Consider the following 25,868-nt stretch of genomic DNA (forward strand, 5'->3'; position numbering starts at 1 on the left):
TATGCCTATTAGACCTTCATTTTTGGATGAAAATCACTTTTTCTGCCGTGAAAGTTGGTTTTCAACAATTTGAAAAATCAATATTCTACTTTTGATCCTATAAAATAAAAAGTGTTGCACTTTTAGTTATGTACTTCATGGGATTAATATTTCATGGGACGTATTGTTCCATAGCTCAATTTTGGAATAGTTTTTCTACTCAAGGACAAGATATTTCGATTATGATGTTTGGTAATAACTTTCTGTATGAAAAAATAAATATTATTTTTAAATTAAAATATCTTGAGATACAATGAAATGACAATAATGTATTTGGATTAAATATTTTGTGATAATTTTTCTATAAAAGGACAAGATATTTTGTAATAATTTTTATATGAAAATAAGTAACAGAATACAACTTATGATCATATTCCACAAATAAAATCTCGTCAAATATAATCTTACAATTTAAATTAGTATACAATTGAAAATAATACCAAAGAAGATCTCATTGTTTTACAAGAATAAAATGATCAAGAAAGTGAAAATGAGAAATGAGAGCAGCCGCACCCATTGGGTAGCCGGATCCGGGGCCCCGGACTTTAGTTTAATCCCTTTCCGGTTGACCTTCTGCCCCGAGTCGTTGACCACCACATCACTACCTACCACTAAGCTGTGCCTCTTCGTGTACCAAACCATGATCTTAAACTTCACCCTGGTAGCCAATCTCACCCTGAAACTCACCGTCGAACCGTTGGCAACGGCGTCACGCGCGTCCGCCCACGGCAGGCCACTGGCGTCCACCAAGGCTTGCCGGTGAGTGTTTTTGTTGTGTCCTTGGTAGAACTCCGGCACGGTGAAGTTGGCGATGGGGAGGGTAGAGTTGTAGAAAAAGGTCAAGCTGATGTTAGCATAGTGTACGCCTTTGTCTTTCATGCCGTTGTCGAGCTTGAGATCGAAACGTATGGTGTGGTTGTTCCTGGTGGCAGTGGAATTATCGGATCTGTTGAGGGCAGGAATATAAAAGTCTTGGATGGAGCAAGTGGGTTTGGAGGTGCGTAGGCTTAGCCACATGAAGAGGGCGGTGAGGCCGGACGTAAATATGAAGCTGCAGCAGCATCTGCAACATCCGCCGCCGCCTTCCGGCATGCCTCCGCCGAAGAAACGCCTTCTTCTACTAGGAACGATGGATGGAAAGAGACAGAGATGGATTGATTATTAACTTATATATACGTGCGTGTATACATACATATGTAGGTGGATTGATCTTGACTCGTTTGAGAGAAATAAACTTCGGGGAGGGGCCAAATCATTGGAATATCACTCTTTTTTATAGGAACTTGCACTATGGGGTCCTCTTTTGGCCAGCTGCTAAGCTCCTAAGTCACATTCGAGATGGACTTTTTAATGGTTTAAATTGGAATTATTACCTTACTATTAACAATGAGTCATTGAACTTATTAAAGAAAACAGAATGAGTCGTTGCAGACTGAAATTAACATTTCCAGAAAAGTGGCTACTCTGTAAGGGTAGAATATTCAGCCTTGCAGACGTTGAACACAATCATTGTTTGCTTCATCGTGTTTTGCCTTGTAAGCAGAGAGTCATTATCATTTCTGCACTCCACTGCTTGCTTCAAGTTCGTGTTTCAAACTCACAAACGCATAAGGGCTCTCTTCCCAGAAAGAAAAAGGATGATGGGCGACTTCGGGGAGGCCTCCATATGTCCTCTGAGCATGCTAAGATATTAGCCTAAGTATTAACTGCATGCTTAACCGAGAGATTGCGGCAAGGGACAAAATGAACTTTTTGCATTAGTTAACTAAGAAACTAATCACCTAAAATAGAAATCGTACTGCAAAAGCCGATATCACTACTCTTTTCAACAAGTGCCTAACATATCTTTGGTGCAGTACATTGAGTTTATCCTAAACCGGTCTTGCTTCAAGCTCAAGTCAGTAAACTTCAATAGAAACTACAAAAAACAAAAGACAAATATCCTAACCACGGAAATCAGCATAAGGTAGTCTCATGCTACGGAGAATACCTAACTCTGAACAAGTAGGCTAGAGGTAATTGGAGTGGAGGAACTAAGGAAAACCTGAATGATAGAAGGGAACTGGAAGGTTTCAAAGGACACATGTTACTCATCATCTTTATAAGGGTACTCTTCTGGAACTTGTTTCAGAAGTTTCACCTGCAGCTCGAACACATCATCCCCTCTAAGCATATCACGCAGCCACGTGACTTCTGTTTTCATTGACACCTGAAGGAGAAGGAAAGAGAAACTGAGGCGTAAATGTGAGCCAATTCTACTATGTAATATGATGGACAAACAATTGATGAGAATAGACATAGTAGAATTCCACTCAAAGCAAAACCTTTTTTTTTAAGGATAAGATGTTTATAGAAGGGATAATGCTCACCATCTCAAGAGCTCCTCGAATGACTCCACTTAAGATATTGCAATAATACAGTCCTTGACAGGTATCAGGAAGCTCAACAAAGTCTACCAGAGGATTATCCTCCAAAATTATACTGCAGGTTGTCCCCTCTGCATCCCAGTTAGTGACAGATGCAGTGACGCCCAGGAACATTTTGAATCCAACCTGTTCGAGAGACATTAAAGAATGGATCTAATAAATCAAAAGGTTCAAACCATTAAAACAGTATAACTTGCATATTTTCCTCCTGTCACCCATTAAAACAAAACCTCCACATAATTCATTCTAAGCTTCCATAAGATGAAAGAGTGAGCCAAAATCAAAGCACCATATAAAGTTCAGGAAAATTCTGAACACTAATTCAAGTTCGGCGAACTTACGTCGGCAAATTTTGAAGAGATCGTATCCCTCCACTTCCATCAATCAAATAATATATGATATATATATATATATATATATATATATATATATATACTGTTTTCCAATTTCATTAAATAGCAAAAGGGAAAATTTTGTTTCTCAAAAACAGCCTCTACATAAGAAGAATAGCATCTGGTCATAGTTTCTACAATAGGTGCAATTTTTGAGAATCAGAAGCCACTGCTTAAACTATATCCATCATGCTTCATCTTTTCACCCACTTTTGTGATAGGAACTCATACGAGAAGGTTTCCTGATTTTATCACTCCAGCTTTAGGTGATACTGGTGCATGTGCAAGTGCTTAGCAAACTTATAATATGATGCATCGCAAAAGCAAAAGGGAAAATCATGCATTCCTTCTGGTTCGAAAAATTTTTAAGTTCTCCTACCAAAATTAAACTAATCCATAATCGAAATTTTGGAAATCTGAAAAATTCCTTCAAACAGCAATAAATGGGAAGAATACTAGTACAAGCACCTTAGCAATGACTTCAGCAGTTTCTCTAAAATCTACGCATCTGTTAACATTAGATTTTGCAAGAAATTCATCAACTAGCCGAACCCCAATGTTATAACCCCTGCAACATGACATCACAGATACTTAAGAATTCTGCACATAAAAGAAAACTTCAAAACAAAAGCTCATCCAGAGAAACTCACTAGAATCAATTTTTATAAATTGAATAAGTAAAACCATAAAAGCAGTGAAAAACCAGAATAATAAACAATCACATTTGATCGAGCTGCTTGTTGACCTCGTCCACCTCCTCCAGATCGGTGAGGAGCTGGCGCACGATAGCACCGTATGTTAGAGTGAATAGCTCCGCGTTCTGAGAACAACCAAACAACATTACTAACCACGATAACAGAACAAAACTATTAACTACCAAATTGCTCGATGAAACGTCCACGAATCGGATAGTGAATAAACAAAGAGGCAATACTTGCCACTCTATCAACGCTGGCAAAAATCGCATCGCCGGACTTGGGGGCGACCGGGGCCATGAGATGGGAGAGAGCTTAGGTCTTCGCCTTGAGAGTGTGAAAATTGAAGATTCGAGTGAGCATGTACGACTGAAGGGTGGAAACCGAGGATCCGGATGCTTGGAACACGCTTTCTAAAAGTGCTTGGCATATGAACAGAAATCGTGGTGGTAAATGGCTGACTAGTGCCTGTAGCGTCACCAGAATTTCAGTAAAATGTGCGAGTAATTTCGAATGACACCAAAAAAATATCCCAACTCTGTTTTTTTTTTTTTTTAAATATATATATATATTTAAATATTTTATTAAAATAAATCATAAAAAAAATATCATGGAGACAGTACCTTCACCTAAAGTAAAAATATATCCTGAACACTCATTACTCCCGTAGTTTTTGGCTATGCAGCTAACATCATTATATCCCTCAAGAACTACAGGGAATTGGCCCTAATGTATGCCAGTACACTATGCACTTGAGGTACCTTAGTACCCCATCCAAGCACCCTAATGAGTTCCGTCAGGATGATTAACGTATCTAGCCAACTTTGAGACAAAAAAAGATATATATGGTCTTGTGACATTTGCTAGATACTGTAAGCTCCCAATAATTTGGAAATACCTTAGTTGTGCAACCGGAATACCACTTTCATTTTTAAATAAACCTACAGAAGAATCATAAGGTGTCTTTGCAATTCTACTGTTTTTAAAACAATTATTTTCTCAACATAGTGAGATTAAGAAATGACTATCCCATCAGTTGAACGAATCAACTTGATGCTAAGCATTACATCTGACTCACCCATATCCTTCACTTCGAACTTATTTTTCAAACATAACTTGGTTTCAATAATAATATCTATACATGATCCTATTAATATAATCATCTACATACAGACATAAAATAATTACTTTATCTCTTTTAACTTTACGGATTTATCATTCTTAATCACGGTCAAACCAAAGTAAGAATAGTTTTATCAAACTTTTCATGCCACTTTTTGGGTGCTTGTTTAAATCCAAGGAGAGATTTAACAAGTTTACAAACTCTGAGCTCGTTACCATGAGCTACAGATCCTTCAAGTTGATCCATGTATATTTCCTCCTCAAGTTCACCATACAAGAATGTTGTTTTCACATCTATCTGGTGAATTGGGAGATTATACATCGAAGCAATTGTAGTCAACCAAACTACCGAAAAATAGGTATCGAAATAGTTTACTCCCTCCTTTTGTTTAAAACCCTTAGCCACCAATTTGGCTTTAAACTCATCTATGGCCCCATCAAGTTTTAATTTCTTCTTTGAAAATTCACTTACACCCAATAGTAGCATACCCTGGAGGGAGATCGCCTAGCACCCATATTCCATTAGAAACAATAAAGTCCATCTCACTTTTGACAACTTCTTTCCATTGCTTTGTTTTTTGAAAAAACCTATAGCATCTCTGAAAGTTATCAGATCATCATCGATATTGTCACTTATAAAATTTTTGACAACCCTAGCTCTCTTACTCCGTCTATGTTCATCTGATTCCTCATGAGTCAGACTAGTACTATTAGAATTAACCCCTACATTAGACATCTTTTCCACATGTTGATAATTTCATGAGTCTGTTCAGCTACAGACTTGTCCTCAACCATTTGATACTTTTCGAGTCTTTGTTCTTCAGTATTATATTTTCGGTCTAACTCATCCGACAAAAACTTAGCAGTATAAGAGTCGAAACAACAGACGTCAAAAATCGTATTTGATAAAAGCTAACAAAATCGCTCCTTGGCTATTTGATCACTCTCTGTTCATTGCGATGTCTCAACAGTTCCAGAATCGGTCTCAGTGGATTCAGATTTACTAAATTTTCATTTGTTGTTGCCAGCGTGAAAAACTAACCCGAAAACTTATCGACAAAGCGATTAAGCCGACTTTTGGTGTCGAAATTGCAACAGAAATTGGTTCGACCATTCTTAATATCTTTGGAAATTAGAAATAACATTCTAGATAATTTCAAAAAATCTCAAAACAACATTTACAAAACTATTTTCGACGTTCCAACAAAATTTGATTTTTCAAACTTGTATATTTTCTTCAAGATTGTTGAAAAATTTTTAATTTCGTGTAATGAAACAACATTTTGAAATATAACAATCTAATTTTAGAAATCAAAAGCAATATAACAATCTATTTACAACAAGAATATTAAATAGAAAACTTACAACGAAAATTTCTAATGATTTTTAGTCCAATGGTAATCGTAAAAATTTACGAATCGTAGAATTCACTGCTTGCCTTGAAAAAATATACGTCCTATATCAGTCGTGTATTGGGTACAACGTAATTTCTTTCAAGATAAAACGGTTACAATTTTTTTGATTTTAGCATTATACCAAAGAACACCTCAATCAAACACTTAAAAACTCGTTATTGAAATAAGAATCTCAAATCTTAAAATATTGAGAGAGATAGGCCGAAAAAGAGAGAGAGAGAGAGAGCACCCGAGAGAGAGGTAGAGAGAAGAATTGAGAGTTTGTAGTTGTGCTGGTGTAAGTGTGTTTTTTGAGGAGTATGTGGCATCATCCTTTTATAGGCAGCTCCATCCACATTTCCTTCAATGCAACATTTTAATTGGCATAATGTCATTAAAGAATTGGATTTGACAGCCATGAAGCAGCAGAAGCAACAATAATACAGTTTCAATTTAAAATATGAAACTGAAACTTTAACCATTTAAAATTTAACTTTTAAATAAATCAAGTGCAGTTACATTTGCTTTGAAAACCCAAAATTCTAATCTATGGGTTTATCATTACATTACCCTCTTCTATTATTAAAAATCAGTAAATTATCCTCAAATAAAAAATAAACAGTAAATTTTTCTTTATGTTTTAAAAAATATGCAATTTTTTTTCCAAATTAAAAAGATAAATTACTTCAAATTTACAAATATAAAAAATAAAATATTATTTTATTTTTTATGAGGAGTTGTTTACCTATATTTCATAATATAAATAGGTAGATTGCAATTTAACCCAATATTTGACACAGAAAATCTAATCCCTCCCGCAAATTTGGCAGCTGATGAGTGATGATGCTCCATTTTCCCAATTCTTGATATGAAATCCAACCAACACAAAAGTCAAGTCCGTTTTTATTTCATTTACGCAGAAAAGTCAGTCATGAGCCACATCCATCATCTCTTACATTAAAGAGTACGTAAAGCAAGTGGTATTTACTAGTGCTGCTTATGATATCCCTCATCGTTCGTCTCCTGTCTTCCGGAAATCACCAGCTGGAGCCTCCTTGTACGCTTCCTTCACAGATTCAAACGTGGAGTCCCCAACGACAGCCTCTCCCGCCCCGTCCTGCGCTTTCTCCACGGTCTGGCTGGCGAATCCCTGACGGGCTTTCTCTTCCGCCACTCTCTTGAACTCCTGCGCCGTCGAAGGTGCTCTCTCCTGATCAACCCCGCCGTGTACTGTATTAATGCTCTCTTGCTTCCCTTCACTGTATCTCTACACATACACATGATCATCACTTGGAAACATATATTAATACATACATCTACTTCTTGTAGTAATTAAAAGCTGTGAGATTATATTTGTAGGTTTACAAAATTAAATGACGTACGTTCGTACGTACCCTGCAGATAGAGATTGGGAGAGTTGCGGTTAGGCGTTTGATCCTTGATGCCTGTGAGGAGGAGTAGAGGGATAGGAGGTGGCCGCCCATTTTCACAAGGAAAAGAACCAAAGAAAAAGGAGGAGAAGGTTGGGTTTTGGGAATTAAGTGGTATATAGATAGATTTGTTTCGAGTGTCGCACGTATTTTTTTGGGTGTAATACGTGGCAATCCAACAGGGTTGCTGTATCCCCATCTTCATGCAGAAATGACCCCAATTTCTGTTTTTCTTTTTCTCTTTTTGGCCGGTGCAATACTCTATTTATTTGCATCCATCTCTTGTTGAGGTGTTAGATCATGCCACGTCTGCGGCCATCAAGAAGTAGGTTGACCTGAATGGATCACGTATAAAATTAAAGGTGAGAGAGAATCCTATTCCTAATCTTATCCAAGGAATATATTCTTAATTTTATTGAGGACAAAACTGGTAAAAGGGGTGCAAATTTCATTTCTGCTGTCTTTTACTTATTTTCTGATGGTTTTGGCTAAGTCTGCCTTTTTTTTTCTCTTTTAATTAGCTTTATTTTTATTTCATTTCCTTTGTTGCTTTTGGATTGAATGAGTTTTTCGTTTATTAATCAAAATCTTCTTTTCATGTATTGCACATTCTTTCAGTTAATGTTTGTTGGTGTGATATGATCATCAATAATCACATTACAAGTATACGCTCGCTAAGAATTCATATTCTATCATTAATTAGGCCATAACTCTGGAGGATTTAGTCCTGTCCAAGAAACCACTCTGGAGGATTCGGTGTGCGCATTATCCAGTATTTTTATTTGGGAAGATCTGGTAAATGGGATGCATTAAGACAAAACAATTATAGGCAATGAACGGATGTAGATGCAAGAACAGTAACTATTATTATTACACACACGATCATGTGCTACAACATTATTAATTGTTCCCACCATTTCTGCCCAAAACCATGCATTAAGAAACAGCCTCTTCTTATTCTAATCAAGCCGCAGTCCCCATCCGCTCAGGCAAAGATCGCGCGCATGCGGCACTGCGTGGGGTAACTCATGCCGCACATGCGGGGAAGATACTCAGCCTTCTGCATCATCTGCTGCATCTCCTGTTCCCTCCCGTACTCCTGCATCATCCGCCTCATCATACACCTTAGCGCCTCGCAACGGCACTGCGATTTCACGGCCCGCAGCTCGTTACAGCATTGCCGGAGGTGCTCCTCCTCGAACCTTCCTTGATCCGCCACAGCGCTCCTCACGAAGGATTCTTCGTACGGCACCCTCACCGACCGCATCCACTGCATGCAGTGCCCCATTCGGCATTGCTGGCTTTCCCACTCGCACCATTGTTGGTTCTCCTCCTCTTCCGCCACCGTGGTTGTCACCACAGTCTTGTGGGCGGAGGCGGAGGCGGCCGCCATCAGAAACAGAACGGCGAGAGCTACTGTGAACCTTGCCATCTACAGTTGTATATATGAGTGATGCAAATTGATGGATGTTTGTTGGTGAGGATGAAGTGGGGGGAGGAGGGATGAGGGCATTTATAGTGGAAGTGAGCAATTGCATGGCGAGAACGTGGAGGATTTGGAGCTTACACGTACTGAAATCATGCAAATGCTGCCATTGCTGTTTCTGGGTGCAGCGCTGATGCGAATTATGGGTAGGAAGGCGTTTTGGCTGTGGTTTTTTTGTCTGGGAGTTTGGAGTTGGCTCCGCTGATCAGCTCAGTGTTGCTTGCAATTAGATAACTAGACATGCAGTGAAATCCATCCACCAAATGAACCCACATCCAACTCTTTATTTATACAGGCCGCCAAAACCTGCAGTATTTATGGGGTTAATTATTTTATTATTATTAAAAAAATTATAAAAATATATTTTTTATAAAATATGTAAAAAAATTCACGTGGATGTGATATAACTCTTAAAGATAGTTTTCAGAATATTTTTTATGAATTTTTTATTAATTGCTTGCTACTATATAATTTAATTAAATTTCAAAATATAAAATTACATATTTGGTTAATAATTTTGATGGAATTGCATAAATTAATTATTACAATGTTTAAATTTAATTAACAAACTATATTATTTTTATATGGAATGTGATATTTAATTCAATACTAATTTAAATAATTAAACTCGTAAGTATTTCGATTAAATAATACGTGGATCAATATAAATAATATTTAATAAATAAATTAATTAATATATAAAACTTTTCATACCTATTTTATCTTCGAAATGTGTGTGTAATTGAGCCCGTGTGTGTGAGGCAAATTACAAACAATGTACATATATATAAATATATAATGATGTAGGGGTGGGTGAGGCGGTGGGTGGCATGATGCTCCTCACTCCTCTCTTTTTTTTTTTAATTTTTTTTATTTTATTTAATTTTTTAATAATTACCATGACGTTCTATTTATATTTTTAATTAATATAATTTATTCTCAAATATTATAATAAACTCCAATTTAGTCCGTTCAAATTTTATTATTATGTCCTATAATTTATTAACAATTAAATTTAAATTTTCTTAATAATTATCAATTAATTTCTGAATTATATGTAAAATCTCACCGACGTCACAATTCTTATTTGGTTAAGAGACAAAAAACGATGAGGAGACATTGACATTGTTGGATGAGTTGAAGAGAATTTATTTGCTGAAAGGTAAACGTGTTTGTGGAAATTAAATTGGAGCATTTAAAGTTTGGTTAAGAGGAGGAAACATGAGAATGATATTGATAGAGACTCTGGGCCTCGGGGTTTCATTTAAAGGAAATCCTACCGACAGAGGTTTATCCATAAATAACCCCTAAACATAATTTTACGGAGCAACGTCAATTCAGTTTTGACAAGTTGATGCACATGTTTTGTTAGCAGTTTCAACTATGAATCTTTCCTTTCCATCAATTGTGGACATATGTACCCGTGCATGCCCTAATACATAGGATCCTAAATTATCAATTTCAGGACCTCAATTGATTTCGTACTGCAGGATTTTAATTGAAAGTTACTATAAATGTATGTGTTCTTATTTTCAACGCCTAACATTTCTGAATTGAGGACTCCAGATTTGGATGTGTGACATCGACCTGGCTCACATACCTTGGTGATAATTCTTGAATCATTTTACACTAGCAAAATAACCAGAATAAATTTTGGAAGAATGCTATAGGTATATCAGCTTTTTATTTACTTTTGTTTTCAATTTATAATTAGGTGTTTATAATTTACTTTTAGACAGTGGAGAGAGTGATGATACCACTCGTTGTTAAGGAGAAAAACACAAGTCTAACGAAAAATTGATGATTCATGTATGATTGTTGGCCAGTGGATTTTGAGCATTTTCACTCTAATCAATCCATGCACCTATTTCTCTATAAAGCTGCTATGAGATGCGGCCTAAAGGCACAACATTATAGCAATATGGCTTCCACACACCAACCCCTTCTTAACACTCCCAACAAAACCATATCTGCATGCAAAATCCTATTCTTCACTATATCCATCTCCGCAGTAGTCCTTTTAGTTTTTGATCTTCTTCCTATTATAATGGGAGACAGCCGGCTTAAGGGTCTGTCAACCCCTTCCTATCTGTGCCGTACGGCTTTAAATCCTCAGGCATGCCAAGATTATGTGTCGGAAGTGGTTTCTGATGGTGTAACACCACCTGATGCAACTATGGTGCTGCAAAAGTTCTTGATCAAGCAAGCACATCATTTGAACAGTGCAATTTTTCGGGCTGGGAAACTCAAAAATAAGTTGAACGGGCAAAATGATAAACAGGGGGCTATAGCTGATTGCGTCGAGCTAATCGACCTGTCAATTAATCTCGTCTCTGATTCAATTAAAGCTTTGGGAAAGAAAACCCGTACATCTCATGCCGATGCACAAGCTTGGCTTAGCGGTGTGCTTGCCAATCACATCACCTGTCTTGATGGGCTTAACTCTTCTGGGAGAAAATCGCTTGGAGCAACTATTGAGGACCTGGTATCAAGGGCCAGGGCCTCTTTGGCTGTGCTTGCAGCGGTATCAGAGCAGGATAAGGAAATGATGCAGTCTTTAAGAGGAAGGCTACCGTCGTGGATCAGGCCGGCGGACAGGAAGCTGCTTCAGAAAACCGCTAATGCTATAGAAGCTGATCTAGTTGTAGCGAAGGACGGGTCAGGTGATTTCAAGACAGTAGCAGAAGCAGTTGCGGCAGCACCCAGCAACAGCGAGAGGCGGTACGTGATCTATGTTAAGAAAGGAACGTACAAGGAGAACGTTGAAGTGGGCAGCAGACAAAGGAACCTGATGATCATTGGAGATGGTATGAATTCGACAATCATAACCGGTGACCGCTATAATTCCGAAAATTTCACAACCTTTAGAACCGCCACTCTTGGTAAGGAATTCTCATCCACAGTTGTTTACGGTCTTCATATAATCCAACAGGAACTCGATGAATACCAATGTTTGAGCTAATCGACTAGCTAAAAGAACTTGTACATAACTTCTACCCCTGGAAACCGAATCACACCGAACTTTTTAATGTCCTACAGCCGCAGTTGGGAAAGGATTCATACTACAAGATATTTGCATCCAGAACACGGCGGGCCCGGAAAACGGGCAGGCGGTGGCGCTCCGTATCGGGGCCGACGAATCCATCATAAACCGCTGCTACATGGACGCCTACCAAGACACGCTTTACACGCATTCCCAGCGCCAATTCTACAGGGACTGTTACATCACCGGAACCGTAGACTTCATCTTCGGCTTCGCACCAGCAGTACTGCAGAAGTGCGAGCTGGTAGCCCGCAGACCAAGGGTAGGCCAGAGCAACATGGTGACGGCTCAGGGCCGATCCGACCCGAATGAGAACACGGGCATCTCAATCCAAGAATGTGAAATCAAAGCGAGTGACGACCTGGAACCGGTGAAAGATTCGTTCCGTACATATCTGGGCCGGCCGTGGAGGGACTTCTCAAGGACCGTAGTGATGCAGTCGTGCATCGGGGATCTCATTGACCCGGCGGGGTGGTCGGAGTGGGCCGGGCGTCCCGTGGACAAGTTGTATTACGGGGAGTACAGGAATCTGGGTCCTGGCTCGGACACCAGCAGAAGAGTGAACTGGACGGGGTATCATGTTATTACGGACCCGGCGGAGGCCGAGAAGTTTACCGTGAGGGAGTTGATTCAGGGCCAGGAATGGCTGGATTCCACTGTGGTGGACTACATTGAAGGGTTGTAAGATCAATCTGGCACGTCTTTAGTTCGTTTTCAAATTATTGGTACGTAGTGGTACGTTTATTCCTCTTAGCCATTGTGATGGTGTAGTAATAAACTCGTGTTTGTGCTGTGATTGGTTTGGGTCAGCGCAGTAATAATTAATGTTTATTCAATAATGACATAAAACTTATTAAAATTCAAAAAAATTATACAGATTATGATTTTATTTGAGCTACTTAGACTCTATAACGTCACGTTCAATCTGAGCTATAAATTATTTGGAGCTCAATATATTGAGAAATTGAGATGAATGATTCAAGTACAACACTAATACAAATAGCCCCAACAAGGTAGGAGGATTAAGGGGGAAGTGGAAGGACAGTTTTTGAAGGCAGGGCAGCACGACAACGATTTAAATAGACTCCACCCACCCAAGTTGTCTCATGTGCTCTTTTGGTGGGCCTCATAATAATATAAATAAACACAGAGAAAGAAACAGCTCAAGACGACACCATGTGCGCACACCCAATCATCACAAACACGAAACAATTTTTTTTGTGTATATATATTAGAATCTTTATAAATTAATAATAATTTTTTTTGGTCCAATTTGAACCCAACGCCTAAATTAATAAGATAATTATTTTTTCAAAGATGCTTATATAAGTTTAAGGTCCTTCAATATTATAAATTAATAATTTTATAAAATTACAAATATAATTAAGACAATTTAATAAAATATAAATTACTCATTCAAAAGCTCTGGTGTTATGTTCTCATATTGCAACAAAAAATTGTGAAGAGTTGTTGTCGCTATGAGTGCTTTCTTTCTCGTAATTGATTGCAATGGCATTGTATCATTTTCAATTTCATCATCAATAGGTTCGTTGAATAAAAAAAAAAAACTCTTTAAATTAATAAATTATTAATTTATCGATTAATTAATAACTCCTTAAATTAATAAAATCATGTGATCTCAATATTATTAACTTATAAAAAATTTACTTATATTTATATTATATCTTTAGCGTTTTTCTTATTTTTAGCCTTTTTTTTCCTTATTTTTTTTCACTCACTAACCTTCACATTTCCCCCAATATCTACAAGTACAAATTATTTTTTTAATTAATATTTTTTTCTTTTTCCTACTTCAAATATTCTCTGTTAAAATCGTTTAATTTTTAGCATAATCATTTTATATTATTATTTTTTCTACGATAAAATATTTTACTTAAATGATTTTAAGTATTGTCAATTTTTTGTACACATATATCAAATGTGCTACATTCAACTAGTATTGTATCGAAAGTTGTCATTCGTTAGCATGCGGGTAGGGCACATTCCACATTTGTGCAGCCACAAAAATTAACAGAAAAATATTTGATTATATATGTCTATATCCAATATTTTCAAATTCGGATAAAAAAATAAATCGATCAAATTATTGGATCACTGGTCTAATCGGTCAGACCGAATTAAAAAAATCAGTTCATCCAGTTTATAATGTATATACCACATATATATAGCACATATTATTACATTACATATAGACTCTAAATAAATTAAATGTACAACCCCGTAAGAAAAAATTGTGTTTTTGGTCTCATATAATATGTTTATTTTTAATTTAATTTTATTTGTTAGACTTTTATCACATTTAGTTTCAAAAAAAAGTACGTAATTATATTACATCTTTTATTTCAATTATTTAAGGAAATATTTTAACACGTCACATCTATATATTGATTAGAATAAAAAATACAATAAAATTTGAAATAAAAAATCGACTTTGCTCCACATATGTTTGTTTGTTCCCGTGGAGAAGATAAGAAATGGTTGTTTGAGGAAGGAAATGCTCCTGTTCCGATGACAAGTTAAACAAAAGAACTTTTATTTGTGAAAAAGGAAAACGTGTTTTGAGGAAATGAGTTTAGTGTTTGGTTGAGAGAAGAAAAGATGAGACGGAGATTGATGGAATCCGTTGTGGTTTCAATTGAGATGAAAGGAAAGGACAACGTGTTTTTGGAGCAGTTAATGTTTTCTTGATCATAAGAGAACAAAAAAATGATAGACGGTAGACAAGACAAAGACCCTCGTGGTTTCAATCTATGGAATCGTACTAATTAACATGATAAGATTTGTTGGATTATTTGTCGCTCAAATAATGATATGAGATAATTATATCAGCTTTTTATGAAATTCGGTCTAATTATATATATATATATTCTATGATTTGATTAATTAGGGAAAAATGCAATAAAAAGGTGTTATTTTTAGTCTAATTTGTTCTAATTTGATTAGAATTGATCACGTACGCCGCACATGACCTTAAAATTTGAGAATTTTTTACTATTTCACTGAATTTTTTCCATGTAAATTAAAATAATAGTGATGCGTTGATTTTAGCACAAATACAGAGTTTTTTAATCTTGATATCGGATTTGGGCTAATTGAGTGTAAGCTCTTGAGAAGAAGGACCCGCAAAACAAAAGGTTAGCATTCTGATGCTTAAGTTAGTCCCGAATTTAAGAATAGATAAATAGAAAAATAAATTATGAAAATTATGATAAAAGTGCGAATTCTGTATGTAATAGCATGAAATTAGAATAGCAGAGTATCAGCAAGAGAAGTTCTCGAGTGTGGGAGGGGACTGTCTGTTGAGGGGTTAGGGAAGGAATCCCTCTTTATCAGAAGTTTTGGGGAGGGGGATCAGTGTATCTGGCGAGGAAGGCAGGATTATCAGTTGCACCTTATCCGTTCCTTAAGCAGCAAGTCTTCGGATGAAGGGGACTCCTTCTTCATGCAGATTCCTACCTGGTGGGGAGTCCGCTTAGGCTGAAGAGTCTAACCCCTTGAGGGCACCTTTCTCCCTTCAGGCTGGCCTTAGAAAAATGCAGCAAGCCTTCGTACTGGAACTCCTTCTTAAGCCAAGCTTGCAGGCTTCATCCTTGGACGGATTTTGGGATGGGGGCTCCTCCTTGGGCCCCAAAGAATTATTAATGACCCAGATACAGCGTAGCTCCACACTCTGCCCAATCATTCACATGCATCCATCTTCACAATTCTCTTTCTTTCTCTTTTTTTTTTTTTTACAATGTATGTTTTATTACATATTAAAAATAAAAAGGACAGAAATGAATCAGTTAAATTCTTCTTAACAAGTATGACTTAAGATTTTGAAACGTGTAACGAAAATTCACTTTAGCTCCAACTCATTTATTATTGAACCAACACTTGCTAATATACTCGTTACAATAATTCTTCTATTAGCATTTGATACGTTGGATGATGTAATAGTTAATTTGTTGATCACCCATGTAAAAATTTGAACATAAAATATGTTACAAATTCTATCTTATACCATACCCACAAGAAATTCGAAAAAAAAAAACAAAAGGATGGTATAATTTTTTAATGTTATTGGCATCTTTAGTTTATTAAAATATTATATTTCTTGTTTTTGTGATCATGATGATACCATCTCAATTCTCACATGACCAAACGTGGTCCCACACCTACTACCATTAAAGTCTTTAGATGCTTTCTTTCTTACAATAAACAAGGGGTAATAAACCCTACAACGATGTAATAAAATATTGTTGTTGGGCAAATTAAAGTGTTATCAATGATGGTGGCAACTTCTCGATAAGATTTATACTTGATGAGGCTAGAAAGACTGTATATGGAAAACATTTCATGTCGTACATGTAAATTTATATTTATATAAATTATATGTTGTTGAATTTTTATATAATGGTAAATCCATATAAATGATGTTATCATTTCCATCAAACGAAATGAAGATCAAAGTATGAATAAATACGTACCAAAGGTATATTTTGGCCGTACATTGTCTACCAAATTAATTTTTTTTTGTTTCCATCAGGTTTGATTGAATTAAGTCAATTTGTAAAGTAAGTGTATCATACTTACTATGTGAATGATCGTTTTATTTGAACTATATATCAATTACATAATAAGTATATTACACTTGACATATAATTAATTAAAGATCAACCGAATTTGATCCATTTTAGAATTTCCCCCATAAGTCTTAGAATTTCAAAATCATGGATTCACGGATGCGCGACTCGCTCCGCCAATGATTCCTTCAAGACTATGTGCATTTTACCACATGTTTATAAAAGAAAAAGCAGAAAAGTGGCTACTCCAACAGTAATTCCTTTGACAAATATAAAAGTTAGAGAAACTTTTGTTCCTACATAGTTCGGCCAAATCTAAATTAATTATATTACAAAATATAGTACATTTATCATATGATTAGTATGTAATTTAGAGAAAATGACAAATCACGTAACAAGTATATGACATTTGTTTGTGATCAGATTGATTCGACCCAAAAGTTATTACATCAAATATTTGGAATATTACATATTACTAAATAGTAAGTCTATCTGTCATAATTCGCAGTTGAAATATTAGTTGAGTTAAGGGCTAAATGCAAATTACTCCCTATGTTATACGAAATGAGCAAATTACTCTCCTGTAAAAAGAAATAACAAATTACCCTTGTGGAAAAAAATAGAGCAATTATACCTCTCATGTGAGTTCGTGTAGTTCATACATTTTTTACTAAATTTCTTATTATAGAAATACATTTTTAACCTTATTTAATAACTATTGGCTCTAATTTGAATTTAAAATTCAAATCGAACCAGTAAATTTACGATCCAAATTTTAATTTGTTTGAATCGACAATTAATATTTAAATAAATATAGAGACCTTATAAAATATAAATAAAATATATTTAAATAGATATATATTATATATAATTAATAGTTATATATATATATATATATAGAGAGAGAGAGAGAGAGAGAGAAACAACGGGGGAAGGGGTAGAAGTTGGGGGGGAGGACTGGGCGGGCGATGAGTGAGGGGAAGGTGGGTGGCGCCAGCGGTGGGGCAGGGGAGCTAGGGGCAGGGGCATGGGAGGGGGAAGAGAAAGGGGGTAGGGGAAGGTGGCAGGGGAGGAAAGGGGAGAGGGGGTGAGATTTTTCTTTTTATTTTTAAATAAAATAAGTATATATTATTAAAAATATTATAAATTTTATATCAAAAATCGTATTTTTTTTGTTTAATAAATATTTATATATTATAATTATTAATAAATTTTATATAAATATATCATATAAAAATAATTCTTATTTTAAAATTTTTATAACATAGAGAGGTAATTTAATATTTTTTTTCACATGAAATATTTGCACGTTACCCATATTGCAAGGAAGTAGTACACATTTTTTCGTTGAATTAATACTGAGATACCAACAATATTTAGTAATTTATAGAAATTGGGCGACTTATCTCCATTCTAGAATCTTTTTGCAGAAAGCAATGGAATTAAACGAGCCATATTTCGTGACAAAATCACACTCTAATTTGAGCAGGAGGTGGTAAAAGTTTGAAACTGCGTAGTTATGGAAAATTTCCGAGTTCACTCAAACTCTATTTTACTATAATTTAATAACAGTAATCAATGGAATAATAAATGCAATAAAACTTGCATTCAATTAATTAAATTGTAAGTTTCGCCACATATTTTCTTTCTTTCTTTTTTAGTAAATGAATTACAATTATGCAATTAATTTAATCATTTTAAATCAATATATATTACTTATATATATCAATTATATATAATTAATTCATAATTATTATTACAGTAGACCAGTAATTATCGTTAAACTCAAGGTTGTCTCAAGCTTATTTAAAATAAACCATAAGTCAAAATCTTAGTTGAACGGCCAATTGAGAAAACCCACCAGTCTACCCTGTGGGCTTGCAGAATTTTCCTTCTTCTGGGAAAAAGAAACTGATTATTGATATGGTCCAGACAGATATCACATCAGGTGACCTAACAAAAAGTGCTACTATTTTTCATTTTTTGATGAATAACAACAAACAATGGCCACCGAATACTACCACTTCGCTTTAAACTACATTAAAAATAGCATGCAAGAAAAACAGTATGTGATGAGTACAATATTCCCGGTTCAGTACACAAGTATGGGTAGTAAAAAAACCCACGCCCTGTAATTCAAGTGGTAGATCCAGTGCATGTGTTTTTTTCAAATTACCCACTTTTTTTCTGTCTTTTTCTAGCAAACTGGATTTAATACTCAAAGATACTGAGCGGTTTTCAGGCACTGTTGTATCACACGCCACTAATGAGTGGGGAATTCAGAATTCTTGTTTCAATTGAGTTGGATAAGATTTTAATATAAATATATTATGTTTGTTACGTGATTATTATACAGAGTGGTTTGATTATATTTTGATTTGATTCGATCAAATTTAATGTGAATAAGGACTTCTCTAATGGGTGTGCGCACCTTTCTTTCTTCGGCCTTTTGATAAATTGCACTAATGATTACTGTCAAGTTTCTTTTAACTAGAAAAAATCGCATTATCGTTGTGTGTATCATTTCGCGCATTTTCTACTACAATCGGCCCTACTCGGGTTTCTTTATAAAGCTGCTATGCGATGCAGCCTAGAAGATACAACATCACAGCAATATGGCTTCCACACACCAACCCCTTCTTAACACTCCCAACAAAACCACATCTGCCTGCAAAATCCTGTTCTTCACTGTATCTGGCTTTGCACTGCTCATTTCAGCTGCTTTTTTGCTGCCTAATTTAACCAAAAACATCAACCTTAAGGGTCAATCAACTCCTTCATTTCTCTGCCGTACGGCTTTCAATCCCCGGGCATGCCAAGGTTTTGTGTCTGAAGTGGTTTCTGACGGTGTCGCGCCGCGTGATGCCACTATTGTACTGCAGAAGTTCTTGATCAATCAAGTCCATCATTTGAATGGTGCACTTTTCAACACTAGGAAACTGAAGAATCAGTTGAATGGGCAAAATAATGAACATGGGGCTCTTGCTGATTGCGTTGAGTTAATTGACCTGTCTATTGATCTTGTGTTTGATTCGATTAAAGCTCTGAGAAATGAAACTAGCACGTCTCATGCTGATGCCCAAGCTTGGCTTAGTGCTGTGCTGGACAATCACGTCACCTGTTTCGATGGGCTTAACTCCTTTGGGAGAAACTCACTTGGAGCAGTTCTTGAAGACTTGATCTCAAGGGCCAGGGCCTCTTTGGCTATGCTTGCAGCGGTATCAGAGCCTGAGAAAGAAATGGTGCAGTCCTTAAGGGGGAAGCTGCCTTCATGGATCACGGCAGTTGACAGGAAGCTGCTCCAGAGCAGAGCTAATGCCATAGATGCTGATCTAGTTGTAGCGAAAGACGGGTCGGGGAATTACAAGACAGTAGCGGAAGCAATTGCAGCAGCACCGGACAAGAGCAAGAAACGGTACGTGATCTATGTCAAGAAAGGGACGTACAAGGAGAATGTCGAAGTTGGTAAGAATAAAAAGAATCTGATGATCATTGGTGATGGTATGGATTCGACCATCATAACCGGTGACCTTAACGTTGTCGATGGATCCACAACCTTCAAATCCGCCACCCTTGGTAAGTACTTGTTCAAGAGCTAGTTAAACTCGGAACAACATATATAGAAAAGGGCAAATCTCATAAAAAAATTTATGCCTTTACAGCCGCAGTCGGGGAGGGATTCATGCTACAAGACATCCGCATCCAGAACACGGCCGGCCCGGAAAAGCACCAGGCTGTGGCGCTCCGTGTCGGGGCTGACAAATCCGTCATAAACCGCTGCCGCATCGACGCCTACCAAGACACACTCTACGCGCACTCCCTGCGTCAGTTCTACAGAGACAGCTACATCACGGGAACCGTAGACTTCATCTTCGGAAACGCAGCGGTAGTGTTCCAGAAATGCAAGCTGGTGGCCCGGAAGCCAATGAAAAGCCAGAAAAACATGGTGACGGCGCAGGGGCGAACGGACCCGAATCAGAACACGGGGACTTCGATTCAAGACTGTGAAATCAGAGCAAGTGAGGACCTGGAGCCGGTGAAAAGTTCGTTCCCGACGTACTTGGGGCGGCCCTGGAAGGAGTACTCGAGGACTGTGGTGATGCAGTCGTACATCGGGGACCACATTGATCCGGTGGGGTGGTCAGAGTGGAGTGGGGATTTCGCGCTCAAGACATTGTATTATGGGGAGTATATGAACAAGGGTCCCGGCGCCGGGACCAGCAAGAGAGTGAAGTGGGCCGGGTATCATGTTATAACAAATGCTGCTGAGGCCGCAAAGTTCACCGTGAAGGAGTTGATTCAGGGCGTTGAATGGCTGGGTTCCACTGGAGTGGCCTACACTGAGGGCTTGTAAAAGCATGGAGTTTGCTTACCGGGTTAAGATTTTCTTGCTGTTATCTATGTCACAATGCAGTAGTTATGTATTTGAGCATGGATTTGAGTTTATGTTGTAGTAATTAACTGCTCGTGCCTTAATATGGATGGTTTGTGTATGGTCAAGTTTAATTTCAAATAAAAATTTTCTACTATGTATGATGACTGAGTATATGATAGCATTGTTGGTGTTACCATACTAAGAATAACCCTTCAAATTTCAATGTCATTCACAAGTTACAAATAATTTATATTAACAAGACATTCTTGTGATTATCATAAGTTAGATCCTTAAATACTTTAAAATTAGAAATTGTGCATAAAAACCTTAGAAAAATTGAGCAAACGGTGAAAAATGAATAACATATGATAGACTTTGACCCATTTGAGACAAATCGACATTAGCGTTCGCTGTGGGCTTCAGTGCCGAGGTTGTGGTCACCTTATCCAGTAGGTCAACTCAATGTAGCTTTGAAAGTGAATGCACTGGCATCAAATATCATACGAAACAACGTTCTAGACTGCTGTGTTTTGCTGAACCAAATTATGGCCATTGCACATATTCAAACGCCCAATCTTCTTTCATGGGATTATTCAAAATTTATGTATCTTTTTACGTTGCACATCACTACATACAAATTGGAAAGATAATATTTTTAAATCAACAACCATATATTAAAATAAATGAACAAACAAAATACTACTATTAAAATATAGCTACGCATCCATATTTGTGGGGTTCAAACTTGTCATCTCTTGATAAATTTTGAATAGAAAACTCGAATAAATACTAATTTGAAGGTAAAACTGCATGATATTGAGTTGTGTTTTAATGCAAGATTAGATCCAACTTACTCATTCGTTTTAGAGGTTGTTTGGTTAAATTTAATTAGATTGTCTTAAGCTCATTACATGATAAATAATATTATGTAATTTATATTATATCATTTAGGATAATTTTAACATTAATATGATTAAGTTTTAAAAATTCTGCAAAGCAAATTAATGTAACTTGTAAGTCTCCGATACTTTAATTTTAAATTTTATATTCTTGTTGAATTTACTGAATATTTTATAATATTTTTATATTGTTATAAGATATTCTCTGTGAGACATTAATTAATTGAATTTAATGCAATTTATTCCTTTGTGATATTGTGAATGAGGAATTAATTTTTGTAAAAAATATAATAACTTATCTCCTGGATAAATAGGTAAATTGCTTCATTTTAAAAATACAGAGGAGGGAAAAAAATGATGTATTTTAAAAAATATAAAGAGCTAAATTATTAATTATTTTTTTTATGAGAATTATCACATAACTAAATTGCTTACATTTTTTTTTCTTAATTAATTGCAACTGAACAAAACCTAATTAGATTAGGGCGCAACATGACTAAAACACCGATACGACGACGTAGATTATGATCCAGGTTATATTTCGGTTAAAGTGAAACCAAAACCTTGTGCCTAAATTGCTCACAGATCTTCCGGCTGTTCAATTATCTATCGATTCTCCATAAATTATTTAGTTCCTGTTACAGCGTCTTAGTAATTTGTTAATTAATTTGAGGAAAGATGGAGGATATTTTCGTGCCTTTAGTGATGATGGTTGTGGTTTTCTCATTGATTCCGCTGTATTTCTGGAGACGTCGGCTCGATTCTCGCGTTCACCAGCATGAAGAAGAGCGTCAGGTATGTAGTTATCCCATTTCAAGTTGTCTGCCTGTTGAATTCGAAAATTGGTGGAGATTCTGTGATCTTCACTATTGTTTTTGAAATTGAGAAATTTTTGGTCTTGAAGTTCCTCGATTGAATAAATATGATGATTAATTGTCTGAAACAATAAATTTTTTTAATATATTTATTATTTGGGTTTGATGTAGAATATACAAGGTGAAAGGGTGGTTAGGGCTACTAATGCACGTCGAATGCGCCGAAGACCTGCAGCTTCTTCTGCTGCCAGTACGTCGTCAGCTGCTGCTGATGTGGAAGGTTTTCTTCTTCTTCATCATCATCGTGATCATCATCGACATCATCATCATCTTCTTTGGTTTAATAACAGCATTTTTGCATGTTAGCTGGTAGTGTTATATGATTTTTGTGTTCTATATTGGGTGGTAGTGGTACCGACCTGGTTTCGCGTATTTTCAGCATTTTATCATCATTGAATAAGTTTAATTCTCAATGAGTTCATTGCGGACCATTACATCAGGAGAAGTTTAACTAAATTCAATTCTTGATGAACTTGTCGCACAACTTCACATCAGGAGAAGTTTCTACTGGGAGTTAATCTTGAGAAGAAGAAAATTATTATTTAGGTGAAGGGTTCTTCTGTGCAGTTTAAAAGAGGGTCCTGCCTGGATACTAAAGATTTTTTTGCTTTCCAATTTTGATATTTTTACCTGGAGATATGCTCTTGATTTTCTACCCTATCATACTTTTAGGCATTTGACCTCATCTTCAATATGGATATTAACACTTCAGATGTCTTTCACCACATTATCTTAATATGAGAAATGTAGATATGTTTACCTGGCACTTCTCTTGTCATATGGGTTTGGCATTGCTGCTTCTGATAATGTTCTCATGGTTCACTAGGGAAATAATCTTTCCCATGTGAAAAGGCTTAATCTGTTGTTGCATCCCTTATGGATGTAGAAATTAAGTTGTTAATTTGAAATTACAGAAACTCTTGATGGAAGTGATGAGGAGGAGGCTGCAGACGGCTACTACGCTGCTAAAGCCTCAAAGAAAAAGGAAAGGAGACGGCAAGAGCGAGAAGCACAACGCCAGGTAAAGTTTCTTATTGCCTGACCTTCTGTTTGCATTGTATGCTGAATGCAGATTTCAATTTTGTGTCGTTGAGCTTATTGCATCTTCTGGAAACTTATTGCATTGTTTGCTAGCTAATCGAAAACCTAATTGAGGAAGAACTTTTTGAGCTTCAGAGATGCTGGACATTTTTTATGTTTCAATTAGGCTTCAGAAGTGGGCATTGAACATTGCCGCTTTATTTTCTATTGATCCCTTGGGACATCAACTGTTCATATCTTGACATCTTAGATTTCTTCTGAAGGCTGACGAGGTTGCACGTGATTCAAGGAAAACAAAACAAGATCGTTATGAAGAGATGCGGAGAAGGAAGGATGAAGAGCGAGAAGCTCAAGAACGAAAGCTGGTTAGTTGATAGAAGTTTATAATAAATTTTGAAAGTATTAAATGTCATAACTTGTTAGAAAGTGTTGGATATAATTTACCCAGGAAGAAGAAGCCAAAGCTCGGAAAGCTAAGGAGGAAGAAGCTGCTGCATTAGAGTTCGAAAAATGGAAAGGAGAGTTTTCAATTGATGCTGAAGGAACAACAGAAAACGAAGTGCAGGATGGAAGCCAGGGATTGCTTTTTGATTTTGTGGAGTATATCAAGGTGACTTCAGATGTTTCCAGTTATCTCTTGATTATTTGAGGATCAACGTTTTTAAATATCCTTTTTTGGCACACAACATTCTGAGTAGTTGGATGTCAAGTTTCATGATCTAGGGCATATAAGTTGAAATTACTCAAGGTTCTCTGTTTTTACATCTTTGTTGTCATTGTCAAGATACATGCTGTAGGTGCATGAAAAGTAAACTTGATAGGTAGAGAACTTCAGATGGTTATTTTTATCATTTTCATTTGATTCTGCAGAAGCATAAATGTGTTCCTCTGGAAGATATTGCTGCAGAGTTTAAGTTGCGCACTCAGGTAGCTCTTGTAGTGTCATTATTTACTATTTCCATGGATAATAAACAGAAACAACCTTGGGCAGGTATTTGAGTGATCCTCCTCCCTCACCCAGGAAAAATAAAACTAAAAATTGTAAAAAAGGTCTATAAACCTAGAACCACCTTTGGAGTAATGCTGCTATCCTTGGCCTTCTGTGGCACCTTTCTCATGCATTGTGCTTCTCATTTTGATGCAGGACTGTATCAATCGGATAACTTCTCTAGAATCTATGGGTATGCTTTTTTCCTATTAATAAGCTTAGAAGTTCCTATATTTTGCATCCGTTTTCTGTTGAGTTCCATGCAGAGGAAGCAGTTACTTTTATGATTTTCCGCTGGCATCCCAGTTTAGTTATCATGCCGAAAATCTTGAAGCTGAATGTGTTGTTTTTACAGGAAGACTATCTGGTGTAATGGATGATAGAGGAAAATACATATACATCTCACTGGAAGAAATGAAAGTTGTTGCGGATTACATCAAGCGCGAGGGTAGGGTCAGCATCTCACACCTTGCTAGCAAGTCCAACCAGTTTATAGATTTGGAACCAAAAGCCCAGTTAGTTGAAGATGTCAGCAGCGTGGAGGACACAACTTTTGCTTGATTATCTGGGTATCTTGTTGACACATGTGTACAGAGTAAACTTAATATGAGTATACTTCGCAATCGCTGGAGAAGATCCGTTACCCTTTTCAGATAATTTTGGTGCATATGAGTTGACATGTCCTGCTAGTGATTTGCATAGAGATGGACCCAGGTAGTAAAAGTTGTCTTTGTGGACTATTTGATGGGTGCCGCAAGGACCTGCTGTTGAACTATTTAAATTTGGTACTGTGGCAAAATAATTTGTTTTTCTATCTGTTCTTTTGCTGTAGCTGTAGGCATATTTTGTCATAGCACAAAGGTGAAGAGTTTTGTTCCGATGATGACTTCTTTATGCGTCTGTAAATCAACTTGCTCGGTTTTAGAGAAAAGAATGTTAAACTGAGACTCAGAGTTATTTGGGTGATACTCCTTGGTTTTCCTGAATATAGTTGATAATTGGTACGGCCCCCGACGGCAAAAACTGGAAAACAGGGGGCGGCATGTTCGCCGAAAATATAAATTGTAGAAAGCGAAA

At 36.5% G+C, this 25,868-nt stretch overlaps 6 protein-coding genes across 9 annotated transcripts; 3 read left to right on the top strand and 3 right to left on the bottom strand.

Annotated features, from left to right (window-relative positions):
• Window positions 1-387: 387 nt before the first annotated feature.
• LOC105174822 (protein NDR1-like) lies at window positions 388-1,688 on the bottom strand. The gene has a single exon (XM_011097032.3). The coding sequence runs from the start codon at window positions 1,129-1,131 to the stop codon at window positions 499-501; it is 633 nt and encodes a 210-aa protein (XP_011095334.2). The 5' UTR covers window positions 1,132-1,688; the 3' UTR covers window positions 388-498.
• Window positions 1,689-1,835: 147 nt separating this feature from the next.
• On the bottom strand, window positions 1,836-3,970 carry LOC105174821 (uncharacterized). 4 transcript variants are annotated; one of them, XM_020698441.2, is made up of 5 exons: window positions 3,796-3,963; window positions 3,580-3,677; window positions 3,326-3,425; window positions 2,409-2,591; window positions 1,836-2,270 (listed from the first exon to the last, which is right to left on the bottom strand). In XM_020698441.2, the coding sequence occupies exons 1-5, from the start codon at window positions 3,850-3,852 to the stop codon at window positions 2,214-2,216; spliced, it is 495 nt and encodes a 164-aa protein (XP_020554100.1). In that variant the 5' UTR covers window positions 3,853-3,963; the 3' UTR covers window positions 1,836-2,213. The 4 variants fall into 4 exon arrangements, with proteins under 4 accessions (XP_020554100.1, XP_011095332.1, XP_011095333.1 ...); XM_011097030.3 differs by having other exon boundaries at window positions 1,836-2,248; window positions 3,796-3,956; XM_011097031.3 differs by having other exon boundaries at window positions 1,836-2,248; window positions 3,792-3,955.
• A 4,371-nt stretch (window positions 3,971-8,341) lies between these two features.
• On the bottom strand, window positions 8,342-9,001 carry LOC105174824 (2S seed storage protein 1). Its single transcript, XM_011097035.3, has one exon. The coding sequence runs from the start codon at window positions 8,928-8,930 to the stop codon at window positions 8,484-8,486; it is 447 nt and encodes a 148-aa protein (XP_011095337.2). The 5' UTR covers window positions 8,931-9,001; the 3' UTR covers window positions 8,342-8,483.
• A 1,761-nt stretch (window positions 9,002-10,762) lies between these two features.
• On the top strand, window positions 10,763-12,823 carry LOC105174825 (pectinesterase 2.1-like). The gene is made up of 2 exons (XM_011097036.3): window positions 10,763-11,866; window positions 12,024-12,823. The coding sequence occupies exons 1-2, from the start codon at window positions 10,792-10,794 to the stop codon at window positions 12,710-12,712; spliced, it is 1,764 nt and encodes a 587-aa protein (XP_011095338.1). The 5' UTR covers window positions 10,763-10,791; the 3' UTR covers window positions 12,713-12,823.
• A 6,344-nt stretch (window positions 12,824-19,167) lies between these two features.
• On the top strand, window positions 19,168-21,146 carry LOC105174827 (pectinesterase 2.1). The gene is made up of 2 exons (XM_011097037.3): window positions 19,168-20,189; window positions 20,276-21,146. Exons 1-2 carry the CDS (start codon window positions 19,229-19,231, stop codon window positions 20,965-20,967), a joined length of 1,653 nt encoding a protein of 550 aa, XP_011095339.1. The 5' UTR covers window positions 19,168-19,228; the 3' UTR covers window positions 20,968-21,146.
• Window positions 21,147-22,414: 1,268 nt separating this feature from the next.
• LOC105174828 (DDRGK domain protein) lies at window positions 22,415-25,759 on the top strand. The gene is made up of 8 exons (XM_088876149.1): window positions 22,415-22,682; window positions 22,874-22,982; window positions 23,677-23,783; window positions 24,067-24,168; window positions 24,252-24,413; window positions 24,674-24,730; window positions 24,948-24,984; window positions 25,147-25,759. Exons 1-8 carry the CDS (start codon window positions 22,566-22,568, stop codon window positions 25,350-25,352), a joined length of 897 nt encoding a protein of 298 aa, XP_088732275.1. The 5' UTR covers window positions 22,415-22,565; the 3' UTR covers window positions 25,353-25,759.
• Window positions 25,760-25,868: the final 109 nt, after the last annotated feature.

The sequence above is a fragment of the Sesamum indicum genome, linkage group LG12 (genome assembly GCF_026168435.1).
Source record: "Sesamum indicum cultivar Baizhima isolate 11 linkage group LG12, ASM2616843v1, whole genome shotgun sequence".
Taxonomy (NCBI): domain Eukaryota; kingdom Viridiplantae; phylum Streptophyta; class Magnoliopsida; order Lamiales; family Pedaliaceae; genus Sesamum; species Sesamum indicum.